Source organism: Peromyscus californicus, unplaced genomic scaffold, assembly GCF_007827085.1.
Source record: "Peromyscus californicus insignis strain IS unplaced genomic scaffold, ASM782708v3 Scaffold_17__1_contigs__length_78620276, whole genome shotgun sequence".
NCBI lineage: Eukaryota > Metazoa > Chordata > Mammalia > Rodentia > Cricetidae > Peromyscus > Peromyscus californicus.
The window spans coordinates 27,268,429-27,285,258 of NW_026294469.1; the positions used below are offsets into that span (position 1 = coordinate 27,268,429).

The 16,830-nt window shown below is 41.4% G+C and overlaps 1 protein-coding gene and 1 pseudogene across 7 annotated transcripts in view; both read left to right on the forward strand.

Moving 5' to 3' along the window:
• The window catches only part of LOC128112735 (protocadherin gamma-C4), a 196,304-nt gene that overhangs the window by 35,764 nt on the left and 143,710 nt on the right, over positions 1-16,830 (forward strand). The window contains exon 1 of one of the 7 annotated variants that reach the window (XM_052742004.1): positions 412-2,956. The exons of the other annotated variants lie outside the window; for them this stretch is intronic. Coding sequence (XP_052597964.1) covers positions 533-2,956 — 2,424 coding nt within the window. The 5' untranslated portion in view covers positions 412-532. Of the gene's footprint in view, positions 1-411; positions 2,957-16,830 lie in introns of those variants that run through there. 7 annotated transcript variants of the gene reach the window in all.
• Positions 15,662-15,751, forward strand: LOC128113114 (uncharacterized; annotated as a pseudogene).

Below are 16,830 nucleotides of genomic sequence, written 5' to 3' on the forward strand. Positions count from 1 at the left end.
GGCAGATTTTCACAAACCTATCCTGATTTTTTTTAAAAAATGAAGCCTTGACATCAACAAAGGTAAGAATTTCAATTTCTTGGTTAAACAGATTCGATGTGGGTAGGACAAGGGCTCAGTGGTACATAAAATCAAACTTTTCTGGAGAAGTAAAATAAAACTAATTATATTGATTTAGGTTGTGGAGGGTTTATTGTCAGAATTAAAACTTAATTAAATATAAACACTGCTACACAATAATTTATTAAATACACAGCAAAAACCTTGGAAATGAACATCATAACTGAACCAAGGAGGACTAAAAATGGAAATGGTGTAGTAACTGGTTAGGACTCTGAGCGTCGCTGTTCACCAGACTGGGAAAGAAGCAGTCATAGACGCGACCAGTTCCCAGCTTCCTCCGCACTAAACAGAGACCAGACAAGCTACTGGGGAAAGCAACCCATCTCAACTCCTGCTCTCGTCAGCTTTAGAAAAACAAGGAGCCAGCAGGTAAACCAGGACTAAGAGGAAAGGGAAGGAAGAAAAGACAATGGCGGATCCACCAAGGCGCTGGAGCTGCAGCGACCTGCTGAAGTTCTTCATGCTGCTAGGGACGCTGTGCGCGCCAGGAAAGGGGCAGATCCGCTACTCGGTACGGGAGGAGCTGGACAAAGGCTCCTTCGTGGGCAACATCTCCAAGGACCTGGGGCTGGAGCCCCGCGAGCTGGCGGAGCGCGGGGTCCGCATCGTCTCCAGAGGTAGGTCACAGCTTTTCTCGCTGAGCCCGCGAGGTGGCAGCTTGGTCACTGCAGGAAGGATAGACCGGGAGGAGCTGTGCGCCCAGAGCGCGCCCTGTCTCGTCAGTTTTAACATCTTGGTTGAGAATAAGATGAAAATTTATGGAGTAGAAGTGGAAATCCTTGATATTAATGATAATTTTCCCCGGTTCCGCGATGAGGAGTTAAAAGTAAAAGTTAATGAAAACGCGGCTGCAGGAACACGGTTGGTGCTCCCCTTCGCGAGAGATGGGGATGTGGGTGTGAATTCTCTCCAGGGTTACCAGCTCAGCTCCAACCCGCACTTCTCTCTGGATGTGAAGAGCGGATCTGATGGGCAAAAGCATCCAGAGCTAGTGTTGGAACAGCCCCTGGACCGTGAGAAAGAGTCTGTTCACGACCTGGTCCTCACAGCGTTGGACGGCGGACACCCAGTACATTCTAGCACTGTCCATATCAGCGTGACCGTCCTCGACGCAAACGATAACGCACCCCTGTTCACTCAAAACGAATATAGAGTGAGTGTTCCAGAGAACACACCTGTGGGTGCTCGACTCCTCACACTCACCGCCACGGATGCCGACGAGGGAATCAACGCGAAATTGACCTTCTCTTTCCGCAACGAAGAAGACAAAATTTCCGAGACTTTCCAACTCGATTCTAATCTGGGGGAAATCTCAACTATTCAATCTCTGGACTATGAAGAATCCAGGTTCTATCTCATGGAGGTGGTAGCCCAAGACGGAGGCGCTCTTCTTGCCAGCGCTAAGGTGTTGGTCACAGTCCAGGACGTGAATGACAATGCCCCAGAAGTGATACTCACCTCCCTCACCAGTTCCGTTTCTGAAGACTGTCTACCCGGAACCATAATTGCACTCTTTAGTGTACACGATGCTGATTCTGGGGAGAATGGAGAGATTTCGTGTTCTATTCCCAAGAACTTGCCCTTCAAACTGGAAAAGTCAGTTGATAATTACTATCACCTATTAACAACAAGAGCTCTGGATAGAGAAGAGACTTCGGATTATAACATCACGGTAACCGTCATTGACCATGGAACGCCTCCTCTGTCTACAGAAAACCACATCTCTCTGAGAGTAGCAGACATAAACGACAACCCACCCACCTTCTCTCGTTCCTCCTATTCCACTTCCATCTCAGAAAATAACCCCAGAGGTGTCTCCATTTTTTCAGTGACTGCCTATGATGCTGACAGTGGTGATAACGCCCGGGTCACTTACTCCCTGGCTGAATATACGTTTCAGGAAGCTCCCGTGTCCTCCTATGTCTCTATTAACTCTGACACTGGTGTCCTGTACGCCTTGCAGTCCTTTGACTATGAGCACTTGAGAGATTTGCAACTACTGGTGACAGCTAAGGACAGTGGGAACCCTCCACTCAGCAGCAATGTGTCACTGAGCTTGTTTGTGCTGGACCAGAATGACAACATTCCTGAGATCTTGTACCCAGCTATTCCTACTGATGGTTCCACTGGTGTGGAACTGGTGCCCCGCTCTGCAGAGCCTGGATACTTGGTAACCAAAGTAGTGGCAGTGGATAGAGACTCCGGACAGAATGCCTGGCTGTCCTACCGCCTGCTCAAGGCCAGTGAGCCAGGGCTCTTCTCCATTGGCCTTCACACAGGTGAGGTGTGCACAGCAAGGACCCTATCGGATAGAGACGCCCTCAAGCAGAGCCTGGTGGTGGCTGTCCAGGACCACGGCCAGCCCCCTCTCTCAGCCACGGTCACCCTTACTATCGCTGTGGGGGATAGCATCCCAGATGTACTGACTGACTTAGGCAGCAGCAACACTCCTACAGAGCCCCAGGACTCAGACCTCACACTCTACCTGGTGATATCAGTGGCAGTGGTGTCCTGTGTCTTCCTAGGATTTGTTACTGTGCTGTTGGCCCTCAGGCTTAGGCACTGGCACATGTCACGCCTGCTTCAGGCTTCCACAGGCAGATTGGCCAGCATGCCCGCCTCTCACTTTGTGGGCGTGGATGGGGTACAGGCTTACCTGCAGACCTATTCCCATGAAATCTCCCTCACTACAGACTCCAAAAACAGCCACCTGATCTTCCCCCAGCCCAATTATGCCGACAGGCTCATCAGTGAAGAGAGCTGTGAAAAGAGTGAGCCTCTCCTGATCCCGGAGAGTATTCACGAAAACAAGGGAGAGTCTGGAGCTGCTCAGGTCAGTTTTCTCTTTCACTAAGAACCAGGGCATTTTCTTCATTTGTCTTCTCACTCATTTTTCTGGTAGAGTCAAAATCAGACAGTTATATAGTGGATCATCATTTGCAGTATTGGAGTTTAACTCAATTTTGTCCAGTAATGGATACTTTTTCAAATTATATTTGGGACTGAATATCGTTTCTCAGTGTGTGGACATTTTAGAAAATCTAGCTGATAACAGTAGATGCACCTTAAAGGAAATCCATAAACGTAATCACTTCCCTTTAAAATGTTGCTAGTTTAAGGGTAACTATTCTGTTACTAGAAGAGTTGTGTTAGTTCAAATTGTTTGTGTGTATTGTTCCCTTTGGGATATTTGTCTACACACCATTAGTGGGCAAGTTTTGTAGGGGTGGTGGTTTGAATGAAAATGGCCCTCATAGGTTCACATATTTGAGTCTTCATCACCAGAGAATGGAACTATTTGAGAAGGAATAAGAGGTGTGGCTTTGTTGGAGTAGGTTTGTCACTGGGGGGGGGGGCTTTGAGATTTCAAAAGCCCACACCAAGCCCCCCATCTCTCTGCCTGTGGATCAGGATGTAAAGCTCTCCAGCACTATACCTGTGTACTTTCTACCATGATGATCATGGTCTAAAATTCTAAAACTGTAAGCAAGCCACCCCCAATTAAATGCTTCATTTTAGCCAGACAGTGATAGCACATGCCTTTAATACTAGCACTTGGGAGGCAGAGGCAGGTAGATCTCTGAGTTTGAGGTCAGACTGGTCTACTTTGTGAGTTCCAGGGACAGCCAGGGCTACACAGAGAAACTGTCTCAAAAAAATGCTTTCCTTTATAAGAGTTGCCTTGGTCATTGTGTCTCTTCACAGCAATATAACAGTAACAAGACAGTAGAGGATATTATATGTGCTTTATATTTTAGTATACATGTATACAAGAATTTACAGTACTTCAACAAATCAGTAGACACTAAGAAAAACATTAGCTCAATTCCTACCAGAAATGTAGATTAGGCTGGATGGTGGTGGAGCATGTGTTTAATCCCAGCATTCGAGAGGCAGAGATAGGCAGACCTCTGTGAGTTGGAGGCCAGCCTGGTCTATAGAGCTAGTTCCAGAACAACCAAGGCTACACATGAAACCTCATCTCAAAACAACAAAAGAAAGAAAGAAAAATAGAAAAAAGAAAGAAAGGAAGGAAGAAAGAAAGAAAGAAAGAAAGAAAAAGTGTAGATTAGATTTATGATAAAATCACAATATTCTAAAATTAGAAGAGTCTGTGTTAACTAACCCATGTAATTATTGCATATGTGTCTTCATTGGGAGAATAAACCAGTGAGAAGTAACCTTAGAATTCTGTTCTATTCTGTGGCATATGTTAAAGTCTCCAAAGAGTTATATGTGCTATTTTCAACCAGTATGAATGATTCATGTCCCTGGCATCTGCTAGTTTCTGCCAATTCACTTATCAAAATCAACATCTCTCAGAATGTTTACATGCTCCCATGTGTAAATGCAAATCTGATTCGTTACAAGAGTATCAGAATTGTGTTCAAGAAGGTCAAGATGACTTAAGAGTGCTTTACATTTTAAAATTCATTTCTTAGGGATGACCTTGTTTTAGGTTAATAGACTTTTCTTAAAGAAACTCTTGTTTATGAGTCTCTCGTCACAGGAGCATGGATCATGTAAGGGAATAGCTACTCAATTCATTTTCTGCACCTTTTCATATACCCTTTGCTAACTGACCTTTCAATTAGGAATAAATGTTAAAAATTAAAGTAGATATTAGTGGTGGATTCTGAGTTGTTATTTCAGACTCATGAAAGGTTTATTAACACACTTAAAACCCAGGAACACTTGATAGATATTTTTTAAACATTTAAAGGATATTCAGGGTATCTACATATGTACATTCTTCTGATAACTGTATTAACTGTTATAGAACTGATAACAGTATGAACAGCAGACTTGCTAAAGAACTAATGCATTTGAAAACTAAGAAGAGAATCTGTGCATGTTACTGGCCTTTCTTTGGACAACCAGCTCCCAAATAATGACATGGAGACTTTTTATTAATTATGAAAGCTTGACCATATCTTAGGCTCATTTCCAACTAGCTCTTAAAACATTAATCTATATTCTGCCACGTGGCTTGACTTCCTCCACATCTGGCTGGCGAATTTCCCACACCTCTGACTGAGTCCCTATCTTTCTCCAGAAGTCCCACCTATCCTCTCCTGCCTAGCTATTGGTCATTCAGCTCTTTATTAAACCAATCAGAAGGTGCCTTAGGCAGATGAGGTTAAACAGACACATCTTCATACAGTGTACAAAAAGATTATCCCAACATATGCAAGGTGTCATTGATGTCTTCACAGAAATATGCCTTTTCTGTGTGTGTGTGTGTGTGTGTGTGTGTGTGTGTGTGTGTGTGTGTGTGTGTGTGTAAATGCTTGTGGAGGTCAAGGACAACTTCAGGTGTTGTTCTTCAGGTGCCATCCACCTTATTATTGAGACAGGGTCTCTCATTGGCCTGAAGCTCACCAGGTGTGCTAGGTTGTCTGTCCAGGAGTCCCCAGATATCTCCTGTCTCCACCTCCCCAGTACTGGAATTACAAGCACTTTCCAGAATGCCAGCTTTTAGCAAACTCCTCACACTTGCAAATCAAGCACTTCCTTGACTGAGCTTATCTCCCTATCCCCCTTTCCACTACTTTTAAAGAAAATTTTATACCTGGTTGTGTATCCTGAAATAAGCTTTGTGCAATGGAGAAACATCCTTTAAATCTCTATAGACTAATAGATGTTACATTATAAAATGCTTGTTCTTACACTGTAAGTATATGTACCCTTCATGCATTATATTCTTTTAACTATTAGTTGTATGTGTGTTAGGAAAGATTCCTTTCCCATAAGAATGAGGTACTCACACAGTAGTGGGAAGGCACTTTGCTTGCATGTGTTTTGAAATCTTGTTTCAGTGATTGTTTTTAATGTTTGGAAGGTACAGATGCTGAGGCAGGGGAGATGGCTCAGCAGTGAAGAGCACTTGTGCTCTTGCAGAGGGCCCCAGTTGGGTTCCCAGCACCCATTTGGCAGCTCACAGCTGTCTATAACTCCAGTTTCAGGGCATCTGGCACCCTCCTCTGGCTTCCACAGGTTCCAGGCATGCACTTGGTACACATACAAGCAGATAATACACCTATACACATAAAATAAAAATAAATAATTTTAAAAGAACCCATTCACAGAACTGATGTACAAACAAAAAAGCTGGGTATGTATCTATAACCACAATGCTGGGGAAGCGGGAGTGATGGAGACAGGAAGATCCCTGGGACTTGCTGTCCAGTCAGACTGACCAATCAGTGAGCACTAGGTTCGATGAAAGACCCTGTCTCAAAAATAAGAGAGTGATAGAAGACGACACCTGACATCAACCTCTAGCCTCTGCATACCACCACCAAAATAATAATGATACTGGTAAAAATGACAGTGAATGTCTAGAATCCTGGGCATAATGAACAATCTGAGATGCTCTAATGCTTTGTGTTATAAACTGAGATTGTGTTGCTGTACACCTGGCAAGTTTTAAAATAACAATATATTACATAAGTTAAAGATATTTTTATTCATGTAGGTTTTCTAGTTTGGAAATTTAATTAAAACTATAAGACACTAACTGGGGAGTGCACACTTTTAATTCCAGCACTCTGGAGGCAGAAGCAGGAAGATCTCTGAGTTTGAGATCAGCTTGGTCTGCAGAGTGAGTTCCAGGGCATCCAGGAATATACAGAGAAACCCTGTCTCAGAAAAAAGCTATAAGACACATGTCATGACTATTGAAACAGCATGTTTATTGACTATCAAAGAATGTCCATTAAAAATGCTTATATGGCCGGGCGGTGGTGGCGCACGCCTTTAATCCCAGCACTCGGGAGGCAGAGGCCGGCGGATCTCTGTGAGTTCGAGGCCAGCCTGGGCTACCAAGTGAGTCCCAGGAAAGGCGCAAAGCTACACAGAGAAACCCTGTCTCGAAAAACCAAAAAAATAAAAAAAAAAATAAAAATAAAAATGCTTATATGATCTGGGCCTTATGGTGCACACCTTTAATCCCTGTACTCAGGAAGCAGAGGCAGGCAGATCTCTGTGAGTTCAAGGCCTCATCTACACAATGAGTTCCAAAACAGTCAGAATTATGTGATAGACTCTGTTTAAGTGTTTTAGTGATTATATGCTAAACTGAGGGCCAAGGAAAAAATCAACATTAATATCTTTCTTTCATATATTCAGTTATAAGGATTCATATCTCACCTCCCAAGTTCAGACAATTTACCATTGATAATCTACTTGGTAAAAACACCATTGAGGACAATTGTAATGAGGTGATGAACAATACTATTTATGAATTATTTTTTATTGCATGAGAATTCATACATACATATGAGTTTTGATCAAAACCCCCATTCTTCCCCTTCCAATTCCTCTTCTAATCACCCCCACTTTTCCCTCCTAACTTTATGTGATCTTTTTAAAAATAACTCCACAGAGTCCATTTAGTACTGCCTGTAATGTATATGTATACAGAGTAATCTGCTGGAGAATGGGTAGCATCTCAGAAACCACATCCCCCCAAAAAAATTCTCTTTCCCCCAGGAACCATCAGGCAAGGCATTTATCTAAATTATTCTATTATTAATAAAAACTCAGGAGTCAGATAAGAATGAGACTTCTTGAGCTCCTCCTCATCCATGACAGTATTTTGGTTGGCTTAATCTTGTGCAGGTCTTATGCGTGCTGTTCAGCTGCTGTGAGTTCATGTGTCTCATGACTATCATGCCCCACAAATACTGTTTTGTTACAGATGTCTACTGCATCTATTACATTCTTTCTATATCCTCTTCTGTGGTGACCTCTGAGCTTTGGAGGTGGGGGGGGATGTAGTGTAGACGTTCCATTTATAGTTGAACTCTCCACAGTCTCTTATTTTCTGCTTGTTAACCATTATGGGTGACTGTGTTATTCACTATCTACTACAAAAAGAAGCTTCTCTGATGAAGACTGAGAGAGGCACTAATATATGAGTATAAAGATAAATAGTTAAAGGCTTGTAAATTACTATGTCCTGTTAGCACGAATGACTTTAGCCAGTCATAGAGTTTTGGCTTAGTTAGTGGTACCGAAAATGAGTTCTTTCTTGTGAGCAGGCTTTAAATTCAACCAGGAAGTGGTTGGTTACTCCCATAACATTCATGCCACTATTGCACCAGTGATATTCTCTTGCCAGGCAAGTTGTCATTTTAGCTTACAGGATTCATAGCTGGCAAAGGCTGTTGATGACTTTTCTCCCTTGGTAGTGTGCATAGAACCTTCCAGCACTTCCATCTGACAACTAGCCAGTAGGGATGAAGCTTCCAGGTGGGTACCAGCTTGATTTTGTCATCTCCTACAACTCAAGTATGTAACATCTTCAGCAGTATGGTCTTACCCTCAAGTTCTGGTAAATTCATTTTAAATCATACTTGCTTAATTAAATGTAAGTACTTGGAAACAGGAAAAGATAATCTCTTGCTTTTTACTATACAGTTTTATTTTTAAAAACTATCAATCTTTTTTGCTTACTTTTTGGGAGGAAGATGAGAAAGATAATATTTTATACATGCCTGTAATCTTAGCACTGAGAAGGCTGAGGCAAGAGGAGGATGGCAAATTCTAGGCCAACTTGAGCCTATATCAGGTTCTAGTTCCAGGTCAGCCTGAACTATATAATGATCTGACTTGTGGTCAGAAGTCAACCTGTATATTGGAATTCAAAATGATTGGTAGGAAGCTGTTAAGCTTTTATCATATAAGTGGGCTGATCAAGGATATTAATAAAAACCAACTGCCATTAGCAGAAGTAACACTGAGCTGGAAATTATCAAATTGGAGCTACCTGGGCCTACCTTTGTCCCAGAACCCTTGCAAGATACTGATATTGGGGTCAGTCCATTGTGATAGTTCTGCCTTAGTTACCTTTCTATTGCTATGAAGATACTCCATGACCAAGACAACTTATAGAGGAAAGAGTTTATTGGGGTTTTATAGTTTCAGAGGGTGAGTCCATGACCATCATGGTGAGGAGCACAGCAGCAGGCCACCAGGCTGGCAGGCCAGCATGGTGTTGGTGTAATAGCTGAGAATTTACATGTTGAAATAACAACTATGAGGCAGAAAAAGAGCTAATTGTGAATGGCATGGACTTTTGAAACCTTGAAGCCCATCTCCAGTGACACACCTCCTCCAACAAGGCCACCCCTGTAGGCATACATTTCTCTCCTTCCTGCCTGTTACCAAATACCCAGCAGCTGCTTCCCAAATTACCACACAGAGGCTTATATTAATTATAAATGCTCAGCTGATAGCTCAGGCTTATTACTAGCTAGCTCTTACACTTAAATTAACCCATAATTCTTATTTATGTTTAGCCAAGTGGCTTGGTTCCTTTTCTCAGTACCACATTCTCGTCTTGCTTCCTCTGTGTCTGGCTGGCGACTCCTGACTCCACCCTTCCTCTTCCCAGCATTCTTAGTTTGGTCGCCCTGCCTATACTTCCTGCCTGGCTACTGGCCAAGCATTCTATTAAACCAATTTGGGTGACAAATCTTTACAGTGTATAAAAGGATTATTCCACAGCACTCACCTCCTCCAGCAAGACCACACCTCCTCCAATAAGACTACACCTCCTAATCCTTTCCAAACAATTCTACCAACTTCCCAAGCATTCATACATGAGCCTGTGGGGTTCATTCTCATTCAAACCACCACACATTGCCTCAGCCCTGATCACATTTCACTTTTTTTCAAAAAGAGAACCCAGATGGCAGATTACTTGTACAGAAAGTGTTCCTGAACAGAGTTGGACATTCTGGCCACTACCTGCTCTTCACCACTGTGGACAGGGGCAGGTCACCCAGATGCTCCACCACGCAGATCAGGGCATGATGGCAGATGAAAAGGATAACATTCACCCAATGTTTAACCCAGACTTATGCAAGATCAGTGTCTCAGAGAACCCCTTTGCTAACTCCTAGGTACCAACAGTGATGACTGCTGCCCCAGAAGGGAGCAGCAGTGAGTAGATCCTCTGCTTCTTTATCAGTGCTGATAAGGCAGTTAGACAACATTCAAGGTGAACAGTAAAGGGGGAAACTCACCACTGATGGATAGTTGGCCTTTGAAGGAATGAAGAGCTACATAATTGGGGTACAAGCAAATGATGGTGGAAGTCACACTGTATGTTGCAAAAAATATGGGGAAATCCTGTGCTGAATAAAAGGAAAATTCCACTTATAATAGTCCAAGACTCAACACACCTATATAAGTAGGTAACAATTGGAGCCTTCAACCAGAAGCAGACTCCAGAGTATAGGGTCATTATCACAGTGGACAAACACAATCTGTTCCATTCTTCCAGCACAGACTTCATTCTGTAAATCTTAAACATCAGTGTCAATACTCAGTTTTCCACAAAACCTCATATATGGCCCATATAACTGCGAACAACCCCTTCTAGAGCCTCCATGGTGCAAGTAATTCCTTCACATCCTGATTTTGGGCCTATTGACCATGTAGCCTACTCCATCTTGGCCAGTGACCTAGAGCTAAGGTTATTATCCCATACGCCCCAAGTGGGGCTTGTACAACCACAAGAAGCTACACTCTTTGAAGCTAACACTGAAGTCCCACATTCAGGATTCTCCAGTCCCCAATGTCAAGGTGGGCATGTGCATGCTGGTGGGACACCTCAGTAACAGCATCCAACATATGCTCTACCCTGTGCTGGGGCACAACAATCCTGAGCTCTTCTACATAATACTGCCCATCAGAGAGTCTGGTTACCTGATCATTGAAGTAGTGGTTATAGACATGGTCTCTGAACACAATGCCTGGCTCTCCTGCCTTGTGGGATTCTATAACCTAGGATTGCTCATGGGAGAAGTTGTACTGGGCATAGTTTGAGTGACAAGATGAAGTCCATCACCAATTTCTGACTCTAATAAGAAAATAAAGGTCAGCTACCCTGTTCAGTCCCTGTTACACTGTGTGTAATCTTTGTAGACAGCTTGCAAGAGATATCTCTGGACCTTAGTGCTCACCCATTCCCCTCTGACCCCTCGACAAGCTCCAGCTTTACCTGGTAGTAGTCTTGGCCTTGATCTTTGTGTTCTTCCTCGTTGCCACGGTTGTGGCTATTGCCCTGTGTCTGTGACTCTCCTATAGGCACAACACTGGAGACTGGTTTGAGATTGAGCTCTGGTCCAAGACTGCATAGTTTTCCTTTTCCCCAACTATGATAAGGGAATTTATCATACAGTATGTTGGATGAACTGCCTAACATTCTTCAGGCACTGAGTTTAATATTCTCAGTACAAAGCCCAAAGATGTTCTACCACAAGATTGAAGCCTTTGGGGTTGAAAATGCCAACCAGTTACAACAATCCAAATGTGATTTTGATTCAATCAACTTGCAAATAGTTTGTTCAGATATTTCCCATGTGTAATTAGGAGGGAACTCATTAACTTAGAGATAAAATACTGCAGATTAAGTACTCCTTGATTCTGCGGTATTTTACTAATTTTTCTGGGTGTGGAGCATGCAGTAAGGAACTCCTTTGTAAGCTTATCTGTGCTGCAATTGCTCTTCTGTAGAAAGTCTCCTAATGGTCCTAAAATTTTTGTTAATTCTAAAACAATGCAATAAAAATCATTTCAACAAAGTAATATATCACATTATCATTATGATGTATTATCTGCTCCTTTGTTAGTGCTTTGTTGTGGAAAACTCCTTTACACTGTGTGGAGATGTGTCCCTGTGACTGGTTTAATAAAGGGCTGAATGGTCAATAGCTAGGCAGGATGAGGTTAGGCAGGACTTCTGGGGACAGAGAGGTCTCAGGGAAGAAGAAAGGCAGAGTCGCCGGCCAAAAGCAGAGGCAGCAAGACCTTCAGGAGGAGAGGTTAAAAAGCTATGAGCCAGCCGGGCGGTGGTGGCGCACGCCTTTAATCCCAGCACTCGGGAGGCAGAGCCAGGCGGATCTCTGTGAGTTCGAGGCCAGCCTGGACTACCAAGTGAGTTCCAGGAAAGGCGCAAAGCTACACAGAGAAACCCTGTCTCGAAAAACCAAAAAAAAAAAAAAAAAAAAAAAAAAAAAAAAAAAAAAAGCTATGAGCCACATGACAGCACATAGATTAGTAGAAATGAGTTAATTTAAGTTATAAGAGCTAGTCAGAAACAAGCCTAAGCTAAGGCCAAGGTTTCATAATTAATAATAACTCTCCATGGCATGATTTGGAGGAGAATACAGAGATACAGCTACTGGCTGCTCCTTGTGGGCTGGAGCCAGCCACCAGTTCCATGCACTAATCTGAGCCACATAGCGGCTGACATAGCAGTTTAAGATTTGTCTCACGCAGTCAGAGAATGCTACAGGTGCTCAGTAAAGACAGATCCAGATGAAAAAAACTCTAAACAGGTTACAGTGTGTTTAAAAAATGTGTATAGGTTTAAAAACTAAAGGAAAATGGGTGTAAATAGTCATAGAAAAAATAGTTTATAAATAATAAGATAAAGTCTTTATAGAGAATAAAATAATAAAAAGAGGATAAGCCACGTAAAGATGAAAAATACACAGAGAGTCTGGATCCTATATGGTATCTTGTTGACTTTAAATTTTTTGATTGCTGGTGAGTGAACAATAAACACTAAGAGACATGGAATTGTAGGAGGGACTGCTGAATTAACCAACCTAGATACTTTAGGAGTGCCTAAACTTTAAAATGGAATTCAAAAAATGTATTGTGTTGGGGAAGAGGTTATGATTTTGCTTCCACAAGAAATGAAATGTTGTGGATTTATTCAAGGTTAAAGAGAATTGGGTTTGATTGGTGGGGGGGAGGGGAGCACCTGAAAAATCTTGACTACAGATATGAAGAAATATACCTACAAACACTACAAGACAAATGATGTACCTGCTCAAACATAAAACAAAAAAAAACATCTTTGGCTGGATTGTGTACAATATACAGTCCATAATTGTGTTAATGCAGATATGTATGTTATTATCTTTAAATGATTGTGTGTTTTCAGAGCAAGGGGACCAGACACCAATAAAAAAAACAGGTGGCTCAGGTGATCCAGCCTCTCAGAGTGCAGTATCCAGAACAGCTTCAAAGCTGCTGGCTGAGATGGTCTAACCTCACAGACTATTCTAGCCAGGGATACAGATAATCCTTGTGCTTTCTTGTTGCACAGAGAATGGATAACAAATATTATGGCTAGTGTTTCCAGAACTTCGCCATTATCTCAGTGTTCTCAGAGTTCTCTAAAGATTCCATCACCTCCATACAACAGGAAGCAGTCTAGAGAACACGATGCCCACATTCCCAAGAGGTGGGGTGGATGGGTTTTGGTCATTCAGTGGAATATGGATGTTTGTCATCATTTAAAAGGGTTGGTTTTACAAGTTGTTATTGGTTATGGTCAGGAAAAAGGCTGAACACAAGAGATTATTTCAGGGATCTCTTTCTGAAAGGAAAAGGCAGGGATGTAGTATAGAAATGATGGGAAAAAGGGTGGATTCTTGTGTCTACTTTTGAACAACCACTAGTCTCAAATATTTTACATTGGTATGGATTTTTGTATATTGATACAAGTTTAAGGTTATTTTTGTTATACTGTATATATGTTTCTATTCTTGTTTAAGGTATTGTACCTATGCAGCTCATTTTAAAAAGTAATGTAGGGGTTGGGGATTTAGCTCAGTGGTAGAGTACTTGCCTAGCAAGCACAAGGCCCTGGGTTCGGTCCTCAGCCCTGAAATAATAATAATAATAATAATAGAGTAATGTAATGTTCTAGTCCTTGAAAGCTATTTGGGATAATAAAGAAATACAGGCTAATAGTCATCTATAACAATCAAGCTTATAGTCCTGTTAGGTATGTTTTCAAGGTTATATGGATATATATTTTAGATAGATAGGTGGTCTTCAAATACTCCAAAGACCTACAGAATATGGCATTTAAAATGTTATAATAACACAAGGCTTTTCATGACAGTGAGACATGTGTGCCCCTGGCAGCACCAATCTACTTCAAAAAAAAAGGATGATGATCATTGACGAACCTTCATATGGAGTTTGCTTTCTTTGTGGTAAAAGCTAGCCATTTAGGCAAGAAACTACCCTTGCCTTGACTGCTGACACTATGCTGTCCAAATTGGATAAGCAGGACACAAAAGAAGGCAACTGCGTGACTTTGCAAAGACAAAGTAGGACAGTCCTTCAAAAATTCCTGCTTTTCAAAAAAGTCTGTCAGATATTCTAGGCCTTTAGGCCAAAGATAGAAACCCTAACATTACAGAGGAACCTTGGGTGACTGTCCAGGCAGCCAGATGTCTCTGTCATTTCTTAGCTTTGAAAATTATTTGCTCTGCACTTCCTGTTTACTCAGGTAATATTATATCCTCCTCAGGTCTTTGATGAGGTTGAAGACTAGATAGTTATAGTTACAATTTCCATTAGTCATGATAGAAAGTAAATTAGGTATAAAACTTTGGACTCATCAAGAGAGGATAGATGTTGGAGTATTTTCTCTAAATTTGCCAAATACTAATGGACTGGACATTGTAAATGTAATTCTAACCTGATAATTCTTCTTATTGCTCATAGTTTTATTATGTTAGAGTTAAAACCTTTCCTTTTTTAAGACAAAAATTCGGAAATGTTGCTGAATATTCCTTTACACTGTCGAAGATATGTCACTGTGATTGATTTAATAAAGAAATGAATGGCCAATAGCTAGGCAGGAAGGGATTAGGCAAGACTTCTGGGGCCAGAGAGGTCTCAGGGAAGAAGAAAGGCAGAGTTGCTGGCCAAAAGCAGAGGCAGCAAGACCTTCAGGAGGAGAGGTTAAAAAGCTATGAGCCACATGACAGCACATAGATTAGTAGAAATGAGTTAATTTAAGTTATAAGAGCTAGTCAGAAACAAGCCTAAGCTAAGGCCAAGGTTTCATAATTAATAATAACTCTCTGTGGCATGATTTGGGGGGCTAGCAGCTCAAAAAAGGCCTGCTACAGTGCTTGGCATTGAATTCAAAGCGTTGCACATCCTAAAGAAGCATGCTAACACTGGATTACATTCCTGTCTTGGTAATTGTTCTATTGCTGTGAAGAGACACCATGACTGTGGCAACTCTTATAAAAGAAAACATTTAATTGGGCTTGGTTACAGTTTCAGAGGTTTAGTCCATTTTTTTCTGGTGGGGGGCATGGCAGCATGCAGGCAAGCATGATACTAGAGGAATAGCTAAAGATTCTACATCTGGATCCAGCAGACAGCAGGAAGAGACAGACTCTGGGACTGGCTTGGCCTTTTGAAACCCCAAAGTCCACCCCCAGTGACATAATTCCTTAAACAAGACAACTACTCCAACAATGCCACAGCTCTTAATCCTTTCAAACAGTGCCACTCCCTAAGCAATGAAATATATGAGCCTATGGGGGGCATTCTCATTCAAACCACATTTACCAACCCCAGACATTGTCTCCTGAATTAAACAGGACTCTATACAATTAAATGATCCACTTACTTTACCTGCAGTCAATCACAAATATCCTGTGTGCAATAAAATAAATAAATGTATTAAAATGTTTTATGTAGCATGGAAGACAGGTGCAAAAATAAGTCCTCATTTTCAACCGAAGACTCATTGTTGATATGAGTTTTGATACATGCAAGAAGGAATATGACATACAAAACAGAGATGCTGGCATGGATAATGAGGCATGTCTTGAACATGAGGTCTGTGTTAAAAATACCTGTGAATGTATGTTCGTTTCGATGTATCCCTGGCATATCCAAATACAGGTCAATATTCTGAGGTGATGGGAATGAATATGATCTGAATTTGTTCTTAACAGATGTGAAGTGTCAGCATGTGAGAGGTTCCTAAAAGTGAGTTGTTTGAAGAAGTTGCCAGAGATCCTCTGGTGGAGAATGTTTTAGTTGTCATGAGTATGTGTCTTTAATTCAAGGAGAGATAAAAGAATTTGGGGCTGATATCATAACTGGATTAAGCATCTTTCTTGAGAAGGAGAATTTTCAGAAATCTTGAACTTTGGTGACCTCAATGGACAGTAAAGAAATTACACATGGAATCCCTCAAATGAAAATTTATTGGCAGGCAGTGGTGGTGCTTACCTTTAATTCCAGCATTCAGGATGCAGAAACAGGTCGATCTCTGTGTTTGAGGCCAGCCTGGTCTACAAAGTGAGTTCCAGGACAGTCAGGGCTATACAAAGAAACTGTCTCAAAAAAAAAAAAAAGAAAGAAAGAAAGAAAGGAGAAGAAAGAAACAATAAAGAAAAAGAAAAATTATTGACTTTGACTTTACAATAAAAATACTTTATGTAGCCTACACATTTTCACTTCCTTTGCAGTTTTTAAAAAGCACACACAAATGCAGCCTGTGTTACAGCCGTTCTTTAGGTGTTAATGGAAACAGACAATGGCGTCTAAAAATGGCAGCTCTTCTACTTCCTGACACTGTAGTAGATTCATTCAGAATGAGTTTGTGGTTATCAATGGCCTTACTGAAAATGGGCAAATGCAGGTGATGATTCAAGACTTCCAGAAAAGTGTGATACCATTTCTATTCTACAAGATTCTAAGAAATACTTCCACACAAAAAAATAAGTGAGTATTTTTCAGGGAACACTTAAGATCATTTGAAATTGAATATATGATTCTTCTGTTTTATTCGCTCTCTTATAGAGAGAAATATAAATGTCATACCTGCATATTTAACAGAAATAAAATCCTCTACCA